General features: G+C 36.4%; 1 protein-coding gene across 1 annotated transcript in view; it reads right to left on the bottom strand.

Annotated features, from left to right (window-relative positions):
• LOC120299967 (pseudouridine 5'-phosphatase) overlaps nucleotides 1–19,158 on the bottom strand; it is a 179,337-nt gene that overhangs the window by 83,806 nt on the left and 76,373 nt on the right. The window contains exon 3 of the mRNA XM_039325357.1: nucleotides 15,290–15,519. Within this exon, the coding sequence (XP_039181291.1) occupies nucleotides 15,290–15,519 (230 nt within the window). The remainder of the gene's footprint in view (nucleotides 1–15,289; nucleotides 15,520–19,158) is intronic.

Here is a 19,158-nt window from a genome sequence, read left to right as displayed (position 1 = left end):
CATACTTTGATGCAATATTATCACTTCAGCTGAAGCTATTGCTGAATATGCATATTATATATCATCACATATAGAATATTTGCAGAATTCAAATTACCTAAAAATAATTTTGTAGCACAGAAGTGTGTGTTTGATACTTTCAAATTGATTTTTTCCAGCAATTAGAAACTATTGATCTACTTATATTTTACATTCTAGAAAAGGGACACTACTGTCCCTTGTTGATACAATAACCACCATCAAATAATCTTCTGCTGCCCTTCCTTTAATTATTTAATGAAATATTGGTGTGTACATTCTCTCTCTCTCTCTCTCTCTCTCTCTGTGTGTGTGTCTTGAAGCTAGTGTTAACTCCAAGAGACCATCTGGAGAAATCCCTGCAGTTTTCTTTTCATGTGGTTTGTTATTGGCTCCTGCCTAGTCCAATGGCTTAATCACACCACCAAATTGATTCTCATAATTATATATAGACAATCCCATTTATTTTAATGGACTCATTCAAATTATGACTAACTTTAATTAGATTTTAGAGTAATCTGAAGAACTAGTACTGGTTCTTATATGTGTAAGATGTTATCTTTCTATTGTGGCAAATAGTCAACAAATAAAATTGTTTCTTAAAATTATCAGATGTGAAAGAAGAAACTGCAGAGGTAAACATAAATCCTTTTTTTCCCTGGTGTGGAAGCAAAAATACTACGGTAAAATTTTGCTTTCAAATTAAATGAAGCAATTTTAAAGTACCATCTCAAACCATAAATTTTGCTAAGTTTTTCATTATAGGTAAAAAATGAGGTCAACTTTTAAAAATGCTTGAAGATGTCCTTTCCCCATAATTACAGTGGAATAATTCATTTAATTGTAATCCATTGGGTAAATACAGCTAGATGAAAAAAAAAGCTATTTTTTAAAAATCCTTTTTTATTCAAATAGCACAGACGATACAAAAGAGCACTAATATGGCACTTGGCAATAACCATTTAACTAATATGATATTTATATTTTGTTTTGTAGGAAGCCCCCCCTTTCCAGAGAATGAAATATTTTGTGCAATATTAAAAGAGGCAGAATATTATATTTTTCTAAAGGAGAAGAAGAGACACAGGCAGAATGCATCCACCAGTCTTCCTATTTTAGGAGGGCAGCCTCAGGTAAAGACCTGAAATCTTTGGGAACGGAGATTTTGTAATCCATTCAGAAAGACTGGGCCACCTTATTCATACAAAAAACACTTTCAGCCAAAGCTCCCACAGAAGGCTGAAGCTGATGGGATTATAAAAAGTAGAAAAACAAACACTCTTAAAATCTGCATTGCTCCACTCAAATCTAAAGACAGGATATGACCTTTCAGGTACAGTAACCCCCCCTTTAGAATAGCAAAAGACACAAAGCTCAAAACATTGCACAACCCCCTGGAACATCTCAACTTCAAAGCCACTGAACCCTATAAAAATCCATCTACTTAACCAACCATTTTGTCAGCTGTCCCAGAACTGCATGCTGTTGTTGGTTCTCCTCATCAATAAACCTTCTTTCCTAAGCAGCTAGCCTCCATTTTGTTTCCAGCATCTCTCCCTCTCCCTCTCCCTCTCCCTCTCCCTCTCCCTCTCTCTCTCTCTCTCTCTCTCTCTCTCTCTCTCTCTCTCTCTCTCTCTCATGGTTTTCAGGCTATGTATAAAGATATTTTATTTTTATTTTTTTTTATTGAAAATTTTTAAAATTTTACAAAAAAAAAGTTCCTTCCCCCAAACCCTCCCAACCCACCCCAACCCTCCCCCAACCTTCCCAGAGCTGAATACAGGCTTAATTGAAATTTAAAAGAAAAAAAATTAAACACAAATAAACCATATACAAATTTGGTTACAATAATTAAACAAATCATAAAATACTTTAACACCAATACTTAAAAAACAGAAAGAGAAAAAGAAAAGAAACAATAAGAAGGAAAAAAAAGAAAAGAAAAAAAAGAAATTAGAAAGAGAAAAAAAATATCTAAAAAATATCTTAAACTTTAAATATAAATTATTCAAAAGCTAAATAATATTTTTTATATCATACTTATATTGTATAAAATTTATCCATCTTTTCCATACCAAAAGGTACTTCTCTTGCGATTGATCTTTCAAAAAAGCCGAAATCTTTGCCATTTCCGCTAAATAGGAAACTTTAAAAAACCATTCTTGCAAAGTAGGCAAAGATTCCTTCTTCCAACATTGCCCTACTATCAACCTAGCCGCTGTAATTAAATTTAACATTAATATAGTTTCTTTACTGTCAGAGTCGGAAACAATACCCAACAAAAACAATTGTGGAGTAAATTTTATCCTTCTTTTAAAAATTCTTTGAATATTCCACCATATCTTAATCCAAAAAGCTTTTATATTTTTGCATAACCACCAAATATGATAATAAGTAGCATCCGAGCAACCACATCTCCAACATTTAGGCTGCAAGTTTGAATACATACGAGACATTTTTTGTGGATCAAAGTGCCATCTATAAAACATTTTATAAAAGTTTTCCCGTAAGTTTTGGGCTTGTGTAAATTTAACATTCCTCACCCAAATAATCTCCCAAGTATCTAATGGAACCGATTCATTAAAGTTTTGTGCCCATTTAACCATACAATCTTTAACTAGTTCTGCTTCTGAATCCAGTTCCACTAACACCTCATAAATTCTTTTGATATGGGTTCGTCTTTGATCTTTTATTTGTTTTAACAAATTCTCATCCTCTCTAAGCAAACCCACCTTACAATTTTATTGTGTATGGGTGAGCATTATCGTGAACCAAATGGTGCTATAGAAAATCCTACCAAATATGAAAACGCCAAAGGAATGAAGTTCATGGAGCATGGTCCGATCCTCAATTCAGAAGTCTACTGTGAAATGTTACGAAAACATAACAAGCATCAGGGCATGCTGACTTCTGGTGTGGTGTTGGTTCATGATAATGCTTTCCCACACACCAAAGAACTTTTGAAGCAGTTCCGTTGGGATGTTTTTGATCACCCCCCCCCCCAATAGTCCAGATTTGGTGCCGAGTGACTACTACTAAGGAATTTTAAACCCTGTAAGACATTATGATAAGTACCTCAATTTGAATGGTGATTATGTTGAAAAGTAATGTAATGTTGTAGTTTTTGAAGGTGTATAATAAAAGTTCTAAACAGAATAAATGATGCACGATCACCGGGAGAGTTAAAAGTAAAAATACTTTATTAAAAGTATTTCACTGTATTAAAAAGGTGCCAAGCTTTCGTTGGGAAAACTCCCCAACATCTTCAGGGCTGAGAGATCGTTTTGACAAGGTGGTTTAAATGGGTTCGGTAGCTGTCCGCGTGCGGTTCCTAGATCGCGCTGCCGGTCCCGGTTGATCAGCTGAAAAGCGGGGAGAGTAAATGGCGCAATGCTCCCTCTCGTCGCTCTCTCGAGCTGTTCTGTTTACTTCTTCATTGTTGACTTCCGGGGTTATTTGCAAGCTCATGTTCCTCTCTCTCCTGGTGGCAATGGTTCTCGTCGCAGTGGGGGGACCCAGCCCGATGTCATCGTGTATTCCAAAGTGGGGGCGGGGCTCTACCGGCGTAATCTAACAGCCTTTCTCTGCAGTGGGCTCCCATCTCCACTCTCGTTTGCATGTATAATTACCATATGGGTATGGTATGCTCCAACATCTATATCATCTCCCTCTTCACTGAGTCTTCCCTGTTCATCCTCCCTCGTCGATCAATAATCAAGTCAAATCCCTCCCGTCTCTGCGAGTGAGAGTCTGATGGTGTTAGGGCATACTCTCCGCTCACATTACTTTCCCTTTTATCAAGCGAGCGGGTCATCATTTCATGTTTTCTCTCCCCTCCCCACATGGGATATTCCCCTTTATTATCATGAGTAGTGCTAAACCTAGGGTTTTTTTTAATCAAATCTCCTAAATGCTCCAAGGTCATTATTGTTATTTCCTCCAGTCAAAGTGGGTGCGGGCTTCCCTTGATGTTGTTGGGAGGTGCCTGGGTCGTCTATGCGGAGAGTCCTCTCCCTCCTCCCTTCCTCCATCGGTGGAGGGCTCATTTTCACATGTGATCGTTCCTGACAGGGAGGAGGTGCAGCTCTTGGTCTATAACGTTTGTGGTATAAAGGGTGATGGTTTGAGTCCCATTTCCGTAGCGCTTGTTGCACTGGGTGTAGATCAATATGACGATTGAGTTGTCATTCAAGAACCAGCAGCGATTCGGGGCCGGCAGCGCGATCTAGGAGCCGCACGCGGACAGCTACCGAACCCATTTAAACCACCTTGTCAAAACGATCTCTCAGCCCTGAAGATGTTGGGGAGTTTTCCCAACGAAAGCTTGGCACCCTTTTAATATAGTGAAATACTTTTAATAAAGTATTTTTACTTTTAACTCTTCCGGTGATCGCGCATCATTTATTCTGTTTATAATTATGCCCGGGGGTCGCATTTTTACCATCATTATTGAGTAAAAGTTCTGTATCTGCGAGTGTCTGTCATTGATAACCAAACTGAGGTTTATTTCCAAATTGTCCTCATATAATGTCAATGTAAGGTTAGCATTTGGACATCTGTATGATATATATGCCAGCTAGGTACTGTATTTGAGAACTACAGTATTTTATAGAGATTTTACCAATTAAAATAATGTAAATTTTGCACTAAAATGCAAGTCTGGCAAAATTTCTGCAAATGTGATCTTGCAGGGCAAAAAGAGACAGAAGGCACTATTTTGTCAGCTATGCAAGTTTTATACTTTATTCATTCATATTCTTCAGTTTGAAATTGATTAACTTGTCAAAATAAAAAGCAATTTTACAATAGACAGGTAGTTTTCAACCTATGACCATATGGTCAATGACTGTTACAAGTTATGATGTCACTGAAGAAATTAAATTTTAAAATTTTACAACCGGCCCTTAAGAGTTCCAGCATGACTGAGATCCAGTGCTTAGCAATTTCTCCACACTTATGACTAGTTGCAAGCACCCTGCAACTGCAATCAGATAGTTGCCATTTGCATCCTTCCCTGCCAGCTTTGTCAGAAAGTCAAGTCTCTATGACATGGGCCAGATGCATCATGCCGAAACCGTGCCCACCCCATTGCCAGAAATGGAAAAAAAGTCACGATACGTCACAACACGTCATATGACGTTGCAAGTTTGACACCCGTGCTCTATGACCATAAATCCTCCCCAGTCCCTCTTTGCTTGTGCCACGCCTGCCATTTATGCGCACCATCCTACCATGACTTGTGCTGCACCCACATAGACGCTATGCAACCCGTGTGCCACTCGCACACCCTCAGTCATATTGCCCAATCTGCACAGTGCCTCTTACATACCTCCTCACACTCTCCCCAACCCTCGTGTATCCCCCTTGCACTCTTGCATAACTTCATCAAGCAACTTACGTACCATCAACATTCCACACCACTGAATGCACAAATGTGCAAATTTTTTTTCTGTATCTAGAAATAAACCTTAATTCTTCCAAAGATACTTCTTGCAATCTCTCCGTATACATTTTATGAATTGTATTCCCCTTCTTAGCTTCTCTCAGTCTTGTCAATCATACTTTTTAAAATATATTATCATCTTGCATCATACACCTAGCAGTTTTCAGGATATAATTAATCTTACATATCAGTTGCTTCTGTTTTTAGGTATTAATTTAAAAATAATTATTGTATTTCATAAATAGCATTTTTTAGTTAAGAAAAATTTACCAATAGGTTGCTCAAAAGAAAAATAGTTGAACTGACTTTTTTAAGGAGTCTCATATGTTCCTTGCACATTATGTTTAACAATTCTACCAAGGAACAAGTAGATTCTTTACTCTTACAATGTTTATTTATACGAAAATGAAATACATATTCAACTATAGCAAAAAATATAATAAATACATATAAAATTTCATTCTAAAGGTTTTGGGAGACTGTTGTCAAAAATTAAGAAAATTAAAATTAAGAAATTACACTATCCAAAGATCAGCTTACAATAAGAGAACACATAAAGTAGAGCTTTACATTTGCATCAGATTTGAACATTCTTCTAAGTAACACTACAAGGAATAGGTCTTTGTGTTCTTGTTCTTTTTATTTTTACTAGTTTTTAATTCTTTTTAAAAAAAATTTTTTTCTTTTGTTAAAATGGCTTCAAAACGTCCTGGACCTGCTTCTCTTTCTAAAGTTGCAACTCCTTCTTCAGCAACTCAGACTGTACAGCAACAACCCAGACCTAAACTTTCTCCACCCTCACCACCACCTCAGTCAATAACACTTAAAGATTTGCACGATGCTTTGGAGAACATTTATGAGAAAACTATACAAAAGACAGCAGAACTTATTGAGAAAAAAAATGACCAGATGAGGGTAGATATTATTTCTGCACTTGAGGGGCTTGCTGGACTTGTAGAAAAAATTGATGACAGGGTGGATGAAGTGGTGGGGAAAGTTGAAATACTACAAGATAGAGTTGATAAGATAGAAGATAATGCAGACAATGTACAGAATGAGATCTTAATGTCACAATATAGAGAAATGGAGTTTGCTTTGAGAATAAGAGGTTTGAAGGAGAATGTTCAGGAGAATTTGAAAGAAGAAATTGCAATAGAATTGGCTTCTATTTTGGAATGCGACCCTGAAGCAATGTTGAGAGATATAGAAAAGATTTTTAGAGTTAATTCATGGGTCGCAAGACAGAGGAAGCTACCAAGAGATGTGGTGGTTTATTTTGCTAGAAGATCATTGCGGAATGAAATTATTCAGGCTTTTTATAAGCATAGATTTCAGATTGCAGCTCAAGATGTGATAATCTTACAAGAAATACCTTCAAAAATCCTTAGGAGAAGGAGAGATTTTGCTTTTTTGGCTGATGAACTTAAGAAACAACAAATTCAATTCAGATGGGATATACCTGTGGGGATAGTGGTGTGGGGATAGTGGTGACTTATCTTGGCTTACGTTATCGTCTTAATACAATTTCTAAAGCAGAAGATTTTTATATGACTGTGTTAAAAGCAGAGGCACCACCATCTCCAAGATCAAAAAAAGATGAGAGCAAGGCAGAAACACAATCTAATGTAGGCTTAAAGCCACTCCCAGGAGAAGAGTTATTGGTTGAATCTATTCAATTAATTGATGACCCAAAACAACAGAAAATTACACATGCTGCCTATAAACGTAGAGAAAGAGAACAACAACAGCAACAGCAACAGCAACAAAAGGTTGATGATGGATCACACTTTACTTCGGAGCCAGTGGGAGGAGCAAGGCCAAAGAAATCATCGACTGCAAGTCTAGAGGTTTTGTTCCAAAGGCTTCAACCTGCCAAGAATGGCAAAGCTTCTAACCTGGAATGTTAACAGGCTTAACACTCCACAGAAAAGAAAGAAAGTTTTTTACTATTTGAAACAACATAAAAATGATATTATTTGTTTGCAAGAGACTCATATTATTTCCAAAGATCAAAAATACTTGTTCAACCCTCGGCTGGGGGTACATTTTATAGCTCCTGCATTGCAGAAAAAAGGAGGTGTAGTTATATATGTAAGAAAAGAGCTTTCACCAAAATTAATTGACTCGGACTTACAAGGCAGATACATTATTATTGATCTTTTAATAAATGATAATAGAACTCTTCTTGTTGAATTATATGCTCCCAATCAACAACAAAAACATTTTTACAAGATCATCAGAAACTAATTTCTTTGGATTATAAATCGGTTATTATGATGGGAGATTGGAATGGGGTTTTGGATCCAAGCAAAGATAAGAAGGGTTCTTTTAAAGTATGTAACCAGGCTAGACTTCCTAAAGCTTTTTTTGATTTAAAGGATGATTTGGAACTCAGAGATATTTGGAGAGAACGTAATCCTCAGGAAAAAGATTTTACCTTTTTTTCGGACAGGCATCAATCTTATTCTAGAATTGATTTTTTTCTAGTTACTAATGACTTTTCTTTCAGAGTGAAGAATACTAAGATATTTCCTAGAATTTTTTCAGATCATAGTCCTGTATGGTTGGAAATTTCTTTGGATAAAGGGTCTAGAAGGTCTTGGAGGCTAAATGAGAATTTATTTAGATATGAAGAGAATATACAGAAATGTAGAGCTTATTTAAAAGAATTTTTCTCTTGGAATATGAATAAGGGCACCTCGATGCCAATGGTTTGGGATTCTAGTAAAGCATACATGCGAGGGATTTGGATCTCTATGAACAATGCTCATAGACGTAAACAAACCGAGAAGCGTAAAGAGTTGGAAGATGAGATTAAATGTAAGGAAAAGATTTTATTATCAAATCCAATGGATAATAATTTGAAAGCTTCTATAACTCTGCTTAAGGAACAATTTAATATGTTAATAGCGGATCAGATGGCAATTAATTTGAGGTATATGAAGTATAATACATTTTGTAATGCAAATAAACCTGGTAGATGGTTGGCTTATCAATTACGTAAGAAGCAGAAATCAAGGATTATAAACAAAATATGTTATAAAGGCAAAGAAGTGTATCAACAAAATTTGATTAAAAAGGCTTTTTTAGATTTTTATTCTAAGTTATATACTAGTGAAGTTATACAAATTTCAGAAATAGAAAACTATTTACAACAAGCCAATTTTCCCAGACTTACGACTGATCAGCGTGATGGGATTAATGCTTCAATTACTGCTGAAGAGATTACCTCTGCAATTAAACAATTAAAGGTTGGTAAGATGCCAGGCACTGATGGATTAACTGCAATTTATTACAAGATGCTATCGGAAGAAATGATAGAACCATTGAAGGAACTTTTTAATGACATTTTGCTGGGAGCAGAGTTACCTCCATCTTGGAAAAGGGCCTTCATATCATTGATTCCAAAGGACGACCAGGACTTGTCCCAACCTAGAAATTATAGGCCTATATCTTTGTTAAATACGGACTATAAGATTTTTGCAAAGATATTGGCAAATAGATTAATGCAGGTTTTGAAACAACTGATTCATACTGATCAATCGGGATTTATAACAGGAAGATATATGAAAAATAATGTAAGACAATTGGTTAATATAATAGAATATTTGGATAAGAATAATCAAATTCCTGCTGCTTTAATATTTATAGATGCAGAGAAAGCGTTCGATCAATTAGATTGGAAATTTTTATTGAAAGTGGTAGAGGAAATGAATTTTGGAGATAAATTTTTGTGTGCTCTTAAAGCTGTGTATCAGCAACAATCAGCACAAATTATAATTAATGGGGGATTAACAGAGCAATTTAAAATAGAAAAAGGTACTAAACAGGGTTGTCCTCTATCCCCTTTGTTATTTGTATTAACTATGGAAATCTTATTAAAATTTGAGAATCCCCTAGATTAAAAGGAATAAAAATAAACAAGATTGATTATAGGTTGAAAGCTTTTGCTGATGATTTGGTGGTGACATTATCTTATCCAATAGATTCGGTTAATGAATTGGTTGAAATTTTAGCGCAGTATGGACAGGTCTCTGGTTTTAAGGTGAATAAGAATAAAACTAAAATTTTATTGAAAAATGTGTCTATGAAGGGAAAAGATACTATAGCTGAAGTAACAGGTTATGAAGTAGTTAAGATTAAGTATTTAGGAGTATATATTACAACATCTAATGGGAAGTTGTATAAGAATAATTATGAACAATTGTGGATAAAGGTACAAAAAGACTTAAATGACTGGCAAAAACTACAATTATCATTGTTGGGAGAATTTCAGTAGTAAAGATGAATGTTCTACCGAAGTTTCTTTTTTTATTTCAGATGTTACCCATTTTGAAAAAGGATGCAAATTTGGAAGAGTGGCAGAAGGGTATCAATAAATTTATATGGGGTGGCAAGAAATCAAGGGTTAAGTTTAAGATTTTACAAGATGCTAGAGAAAGGGGTGGACTTAAAGCAACTAATCTGAAATTATATTATGATGCGGCCACCTTAACTTTAGTAAGCGATTGGCTCAATTTAACAAATAAAAATATTTTGGTTCTTGAAGGCTGGGATTTATTATTTGGTTGGCACGCATATTTAGTTTTTGATAAGAAAGTAGATTGGGTGTTTAAGTCACATATTTTAAGAAATGCCATACTTCGAGTCTGGAAGAAGTATTATTACAAATTAAACTATAAAATACCCATTTGGGGGATTCCTGGACAGGCAATTCAAGGGGCTTCTAAGGGGGTGAATTTTGATAATATTTCGTATAAAGAGTTGCTCATTTGGTCAGGTACAGATTGGCAATTAAAGTCTTTTGATTTGTTAAGGCAAGAAAATATTTTACAATCATGGTTTCAATATTTACAAATAATGGAGAGATGGAGGGTAGATAAGAAGGTGGGAATTACTTTAACAGAGAAAAACTTAGTAATTCAGATTAAAGATCAGAAATTTGCTCATATCAAAAGAATTTATAATGAGTTGATAAAATTGGATTCAGAAACAGAGTTAGTAAAAGATTGTATGATCAAATGGGCTCAGAATATACAGGAACCAATCTTAATGGATTCTTGGGAGATAATCTGGGTTAGAAATGTTAAATTTACTCAAGCACAAAATTTGAGGGAAAATTTTTATAAAATGTTTTATAGATGGCATTTGGATCCTAAAAAAGTTATCTTGTATGTATCCGAATTTGCAACCCAAATGTTGGAGATGTGGTTCCTTGGATGCAACTTATTTTCATGTTTGGTGGACTTGCAAAAATATTAAAGCTTTTTGGATTATGATTTGGTGGAACATTCAAAAGGTTTTTAAAAAGAAAATTAAATTTACTCCCCAATTATTTCTTTTGGGAATTTTTGTGGATTTTGATGTTAAAGAAACTATTTTAATGCTGAATTTAATAACAGCAGCAAGACTATTGGTGGGTCAGTATTGGAAAAAAGATTCTCTGCCTTCTTTGGAAGAATGGGTTTCTAACTTAGCAGAAATGGCTAAAATTTCTGCTTACTTAAAGGACCATTCACAAAAGAGATATGTTTCTGTATGGAGAAGATGGATAGAATATATTCAGAAGAAGTATGGAACAACAAAGTTTCATTTATTTGATGAATAATGGATTTTTATTAAATTATGAATTGAAGTTTGTAGAGAGTTAAGGGTTATTATGATTTTGGTTATTGTATAAGTAGTAGATTTAAGTTGATTATGTTTAGTTTTGTGTGTGTGTGTGTGTGTGTGTGTGTGTGTGTGTGTGTGTAACCCTATACTGAGGTCTGGGAAGCCGGGGGGGAGAAGGGGGTGGGGGAGGGGAGAGTATGGGTAGTATGTTCAATAGTTCAGATAAGTAGGAATAGTTTTATATTTTTAAGATTTTTTTTTCTTTTTTTTTTGGTGATAGAGGATTGCTCGGGCATTTTCCCCTAGACCGCATCCGATTGAGAAGAAGAGGAGAGGGATAAGTAAGTAGAAAGATGGAGGAGAGAGGGAGGAGAGGAGGAGAGTGAGGAAGTAGAAGGAAGGGGGAAGTAAGAGATGAGAGGGGGATGCAGTTTGGGGGGGAATGGGTGAGCAATGCCGGAATTTGTGTGTTGTATTTTAACTTGTTATGTATCTGAATTTTTTTTCTTATGATTGTAATGAAAATAAAATAATAAAATTTTAAAAATAAATAAACGGTATCTTTCTGTTCCTTTATACTGATGCTAGGAAAAAAAGGCACAGGAAAAAAATTACTACCTAATTGCAAATATAGTCACTAATAGTTACTTAATTTCACTGCTACATTTATTCTCTATTCTCTATATTTCTGAGAGCTTTTTTCTAATAAGATTCTTGAAGTTGATTTCTGGCAGAGTAATTAATATATATTTAATACATTAATATGTTTATATTAATTTAATATTTTGAAAGCTACCTTGAAGGCTTTACTTACATAAATTATATACAATTGCAACAATATACAGATACACAAACATGACAAGATTAATGCCTCCCTTGGTACTGAATTATCTTAGATAATGATAATTTATTACTGAGTAAGAGAAAAAAAGAAAGACAACATGGATGTCCAAATAAAAAATCACTGTATTAATAAAGATTTTGCAATATTTTGAAATATATTTGGTCATTCCTCTCATCAAATCTTATTGCATTCTTTGATCAAGTGACAAAATTAGTGGATCAGAGGAATGCTGTGGATATAATTTACTTGGACTTCAGTAAGGCATTTGATAAAGTAGATTACAACCTACTACTTGATAAGATAGAAAAATGTGGGTTAGACAGCATCACCACCAGATGGATTCGTAGCAGGCTGACCGGCCGTACTCAGCATGTGGTCCTCAATGGAACCACATCTACATGGAGGGAAGTGTGTAGTGGGGTGCCCCAGGGCTCTGTTCTGGACCCAGTGCTCTTCAACATCTTCATCAATGATTTGAATGAGGGAATAGATGGGGAATTCATCAAATTTGCAGATGATACCAAACTGGCAGGAATAGCCATCACTCCAGAAGATAGGCTTAAGATACAGGAGGATCTAGACAGACTTGAACAATGGGCGCTATCTAACAAAATGAAATTCAATGGTGAAAAAAGTAAGTTTCTACATTTAGGCAAGAAAAACCAAATGTACAGGTATAGCATAGGGGGTACCTTGCTCAATAGTAATAATTGTGAGAGGGATCTCGGAGTCCTAGTGGACAATCTCTTAAATATGAGCCAGCAGTGTGCAGCAGCTGCCAAAAAAGCCAACACAGCGCTAGGCTGCATTAACAGAGGGATAGAATCAAGATCGTGTGAAATATTAATACCACTTTACAATGCCTTGGTAAGGCCACACTTGGTATACTGCATCCAGTTTTGGTCACCACGATGTAAAAAAGATATTGAGATTCTAGAAAGAGTACAGAGAAGAGCAACAAAGATGATTAGGGGACTGGAGGCTAAAGCATATAAGGAATGGCTGCTGGAATTGGGTATGTCTATTTTAATGAAGAGAAGGACGAGGGGGACATGATAGCAGTGTTCCAGTATCTCAGGGGCTGCCACAAAGAAGAGGCAGTCAAGCTATTTTCCAAGGCGCCTGAAGGCAGGACAAGAAGCAACGGATGGAAACTAATCAAGGAGAGAAGCAACCTAGAACTAAGGAGAAACTTCCTGACAGTTAGAACAATTAACTAGTGGAACAACCTGCCTCCAGGAGTGGTGAATGCCCCAACACTGGAAGTTTTTAAGAAGAAACTGGACAGCCATTTGTCCAAAATGGTATAGGGTTTCCTGCCTGAGCAGGGGGTTGGACTAGATCAGGGCTTTTCAACCTTTTCACCCATTGTACCACTTTTAGGATATGGCAATATCCGAGTACCACCAGTTGCCTAGCAAAGTGTCAAAAACTTGATGACCAAAAAAAGGAAAAAAGTGATGAAGTATAGGTAGTCCTTGACTTACAACAGTTCACTTAATGACTGTTCAAAGTTACAATGGCACTGAAAAAAGTGCCTCCCAAGCCACAGCTGAGCAAGACACCTGCCTGCCCACCCGGCGGCGCTCTTCCTCCTATCCGAGGTTTTCATTGTTGTAAGCATTTCTGTGGAGGATTAGCAGTTGGGGGTGGGGTGGGGGTGTTTGGTTTTTATTCCCCCCATCTGCTGGGTGGCTGCAGCAGGTTTTGGTCACTTCACATGACCCTGGGACGCTGTGACTGTCATAAATATGAATCAGTTGCGAAGCATCTGAATGTAAATCACAAGACCCTGGAGATGCTGCAGCATTCCAGCTGATCGGCACTTCTTCTGGGCTCAGCAGAAGTGCCAGGATCAGCACCGAGCTCCAGCTGGAGCCTAGCGCTGATCCTGGTACTTCCGCTGAGCCCAGACAGTCTCGAAGAAGTGCCGATCCTGGTGCTTCCGCTGAGCCCTGACAGCAGCCCTGCAGCTCCAGCTATCTTTCGCTCAGGCTTGTGCAGTGCTGCCACTGGTTCAGCTCATTCTCCTCCCCTGCTACCACTTTTCTAGGATGCTCGCGTACCACCTGCCAGGTGCCAATGTACCACAGGTGGTACCCGTACCACTGGTTGAAAAGCACTGGACTAGATGATCTCCAAGGTCTCTTCCAACTTTATTATTATTACTGTTGTTGTTGTTGTTGTTGTTACATTAATGGAAGATTTTCTTGTTCTACTAGTTTGTTCGAGGCTATAAAGATGCAGTTATGGCAAGCATAAAGAGTTAAACAGACAATTTCAACTTCCATAATAAGATTGTTTGAGGTAAATTAAACATAGTTATCTTGTTATTATATTCAGTGGCAATACCAAAAGCAAACTCTTGTATACTGCAAAAGATATACGATTCAGCAAAGAGGCTATCATGAAAGATTGTCTTTTTTTAAAAAAAATCTGTAATGAGCTCCTTAATACAGTGGCTTATTCTCCAGTTACTTAATAATGTGCTGCTTTTTAGCAATGAGTGAGTGGTTTCACATCATCAACATAGAATGGCAGAGGGCTACAAAGCATAATTTATTATTTTATGCCTCTTACTAACTCCCTGATATATTATCAAGACATGTGTAAACTTCTTTTTACAAACAACATCTAAACCCAAATAAAAGGATATTCCCCCCCCAAAGATTATTTTGGAAGTGACCTTTCTCTGAGGATTCCATACATTTTTTTAAAAAAATCTTCCACTACTGAGTGGAAGCAGTTATGGCAATTTCTCCCCTTCTCATACTCAGTGGAGACTCCTTCCATGGATAGTTATGTTATGGATAGTCCATAACAAACATGACAGGTGCACAATTGCCTTTGAATGTGAGTAAGTTGTTGCACATTCCTTAATGACAGAACCAACTTGGGCAAATGTAGACTTGGAAGAAACATGAGACAAAGAGTGCTGCCAAAGAGTGTTGCTTTGAATGTTGGTTTTGGAGAGACCTTAGGAGACACCTGGAATTTCTTGGTCGTCTCCTATCCAATTAGTTACTAATCTTGTTCTTCCTTTCCAAGTCCAATTAAAATATTGCTTTTAGAGCAGGAGTGTCAAACTGCCAGCCTCTGGGCTGGTTTCATCATACCGAAGCTATGCCCACCCTATTGCCGGCAATGCAAAGAGTCGTGATACGTTGCGACACGTCACGTGATGTGGCCTAGTTTGACACCCGTGCTTTAGAGCAAACAGCAGCCCATCAGTTGTTATTATAAATTATTACATGTTAAAGATCAATCACAATACCATCAAATATCTAACCCCTTTCACATTAAAAAAATAAAAGATCAAAACATAATAGCTTGGATTTTGGGTTGTTATTCTATTTTGTGATTATGTTTACCTTTACTGGACATGGAGGAGGATCAAATCTCTTTGCACAAACTAAAAACACATCAGGTTGTGGCTTGCCATGCTTTACTTCAGGGTCATCTCCCAAGACAATATGATGAAATAAACCAAAGAAGTCTTTGTGTTGGCTTGTTTTCATTTCAAATGTCACTCGAGATGAACTAGTAGCAACAGCTGTAGGAATATTATGTTTGTGTAGATGGCGGATTAGTTTTTCAACTCCTGTGTAACAAAGATACACAAATACTTTAAATGCACTGATTAATACACCCACACAAACATATACACACTTTTTTCTTATCTTTTTCCTATCCCTTTTTTTGCCCTACCTTACTTTTACTGGTAAATAACAATTCAAACAATAGTCTTTATTGTTTCTGTCTTATATAAATACATATATCTAAAGTATCTAATAAAAAGAAAATATTCAAATAGAAAATCCCCAAGTAATACCTTAATAATAAATAAGTTACTGTTTCCCATGCATACACACACATACAAATATATGCACATAAAAAACATAAAAGTTTGGAAGATCCACCAACTGATTCTCATTACTGATGGATCAATGGCCATCTCCCTTTCTACGAAGATACTTCTCACTGACACATGGATAAGGCCTCTCCATATAAAACATAAAGCCCACTGGAACAGGCTGTACATACTATATGTATTACAATAATCCATAGAAAGCCAAGTTGCTATAGTGGTTAAGGCATCAGGATGTAAACCATGAGACTGAGTTCTAATCCCATCTTAAGTACAAAGCCAGCTGGGTGACTTGGGCCAGTCCTTGTCTCTCAGCCTTATGAAAGGAAGCAATGACAAACCACTTCCAAAGTCTTGCCAAGACAACTGCAGGGACAAGTTTAGGTGTCAACACAGACTTGAAGGAACAATAACAATAACAACAACCAAAAAAAAGCAAAGAAAGAGGCCCTGTTTCTATGTCATTTGATCACATGAATATGGAAAAGCAATTTTGCCTTACACGAAGACAGTAGTAAATTCTATACCTCAAAGTTCAAAGAAACATAAGTTTCTTAATCTTATTCTAATTATTTGAAGGTGCAAATAAATGTTATTTGGTCTGTTTTACTAAATAATAAACATACAAAGATATTTTGGAAGTTGGGCTTGTTACTTTTAAAATATTCTCGGAACATGATAATCAAAATTTATCAATCTCTCCTCAGCTTGGCTAAAGAAAATTGAAAACTTGGAAAGACAGAACACTTACAGATTACAAGAAAGAAATTATAATTTTTCAAATACATTTTACTGTACCTCAGAGGTCCTAATAACTGGCCATTAAATAGTAAAAAAAAGAATATGCTCAGATATTATTAAATTATTATAACACATTACAATATTTCTCTAATTATTGGGCCTATTCTTATAATCAGTTATCCTGGGAACAATTACTTTTGCTTCAAGAAATATATTTGCATAAGTACTAATTACAAAATATAGGTATTTGACTTGCTATTGTGAGAAACTGTTTATTTTTTTAATTGTGTAAAACTAGTTTAAAAAACATTTTTCAGCTTCTTATACCAAGATACAAACCTAGGTGAAAAAGGGGAAATGAATTACCATAGGTTTCTTATATGGGAAAAAAAAAAAGCAATCTGCGTATTGTTCTGCATTTAAATAGTTACTGCTCCACATGACTTCATTTTAATGTTTCAAAGAGACCTTTTTCTTAGGCTAAATCCAAAAATAGATATTTTCAAGAAACTTTATTTTCTATAAAACTCATGGAAATAAAAAGAGATTAACATCAAAGTATTCATTTAAATTATGTCAATTTAAATAAATTAAATTTATCACATTTCATTCTTCTAATTAATTTATATCACAGTATTTAATAGACCTGTTCTAGCAATAAGAACATACATTTGCAACTGAATCTAGCATGTATATTATCTAACCATAATCCAAGTCCTTTAATTATCCTACTCACATGTACTTTGCATAGAGACATTTTTACACAAATTCAAATTGAAATTGTCAAATTAAGGGATTTCTGTTTGATGATTTATGTACTGATCTTTATTAAACATAACACCTTCAAACCATGTCTAGAACCTAGAAAAAGGTTCACAATTATTAAACAGAACAATTAAGAGATCTAGCTTGATTAGTACATATATATAAATGGCATAAATAAATAAATATTAGTTTCCAAATGTGTCCAAGTGCTTCTAATTATCTAGTGACTCTGATTTGTAGAAGAATCAGATAATAGATTTGAATGAAAGTATTGTATTCTTATGAACAGGGGTGTCAGGACCCACTTCAATACCTCTTCCCAAAAAAGCAGAACTCATGGAAGCAAGCTCTTCCAAAAGGAACTTTTATTAGGAGAAGCCAATAACGGGCATACTAGACGGGATCTGAGGGGTTCCACCTCAGATCAATAATTTAAAGTGTCCTCAAGCAAACCCCACCCCCTAGTTCATCTGGACAATTCAAACTGGCCAATCTCCAGGTATTAAGTCCATCGTGGGAAAGGAAAGATAACATCAGGCCAGCTCTGGCTGTAACTGCGATGATTAGACAATTCTTCACACCTTCTGTTGAGAGTGGAGAGATAAGCCGGTCGCTGGAGGCTGCATTCCTTTCTACCTCCCCCTTTTCTAGTTGACAGTTTAAGGAGAGGAAATTACAGAGAGAAATAGTGCAGGAAAGCAAAGTGTTACATTTTAGTGATAGAGGAGGCTAAGAAATAACACAGGAGAGCAGAGTGTTACATTGTAGCGATAGAGGAAGCTAAGGCAATAAACCCATGATCATTCCCTCCTCCCCTCTAGAAATATGGCAGAACTCAAGGAGAGAAGAGAATGGAATTTGGGTTCGAGAAAGAAGCAAGGAAAGTATGAGATCAGACAGTTTTGGGTTCTGACATCCTGACCCCCTTAAAAATATGAGACATTTGTTGAGAGACAAAACAAATAACGAGAGGTTAGTCTGGTTTGTTCGGGTAGTCGGTGTGAAACTTTCTTAATAATTTGGGGGCTCTAACGTGACATTTGTGCACCCATTCATTTTGGGAAGAAGGAAGGTGCTTCCACGCTACTAGGTATTGGGTTGCCCCATGGTATTTTCGGGAGTCAAGGATTTCTTTTATTCCAAAATGCTGCTCCCCTTCAACCATAATGGGAGGAGGCAGTGGGGCAATATCTGGTCGTAGCGGTGACCGTTGCTCTCATTTTAGTAGGTTGCAGTGGGAGATAGGGTGAATCTGCTTGAGGGTTTTTGGTAATTCTAACTCTATTGTTACTGGATTTATGATTCTTTTGTTGGGAAACGGTCCCATATATTTCAGTCCTAATTCTTGGATGGTTGCAGGGATTTCAGGTATTTTGTGGATAAGTAAACTATTTCCCCAACGACGAATGGTTTTGATTCGACTCTTTTCTTATCTGCTTGTGCTTTATAGGCCTGTCTAGCTTCATCTAGTGCTTTTTTAACTACTGGCCAGGGTTCTTTTTTATTGTGCGATCCACTCCTTCAAGGAGGGAATGACCGGCTCATTGGCACTTAATTCCGGCATAGGGTTGAAGCTTTGGCCCGTAGCTACTTGGAATGGGGTGTAGCCCATGCTGGAATGGACTGCGTTGTCGTATGCCACTTCTGCAAAAGGGAGCAGGTCAGTCCAGTTCATCTGCTAGAAATTAATAAAACATCTTAGATATTGTTCAAGTACTGAGTTCAAACATTCTGTTCCCCCATTCATCTGAGGATGATGACTAGATGACAGCCCCTGGGTGGTCCCCAGAAGGGATAGGAACTCTTTCCAAAAGTCTGATGTGAATTGTACCCCATCTGATATTATGCATTGGGGTGCCCCATGCA

This window comes from Crotalus tigris, unplaced genomic scaffold, assembly GCF_016545835.1.
Source record: "Crotalus tigris isolate CLP2741 ecotype Arizona unplaced genomic scaffold, ASM1654583v1 scf7180000024329.380248, whole genome shotgun sequence".
Lineage (NCBI taxonomy): Eukaryota > Metazoa > Chordata > Lepidosauria > Squamata > Viperidae > Crotalus > Crotalus tigris.
Note: the sequence above shows the minus strand (reverse complement) of the source record. Positions and strands in the feature narration are given on the sequence as shown.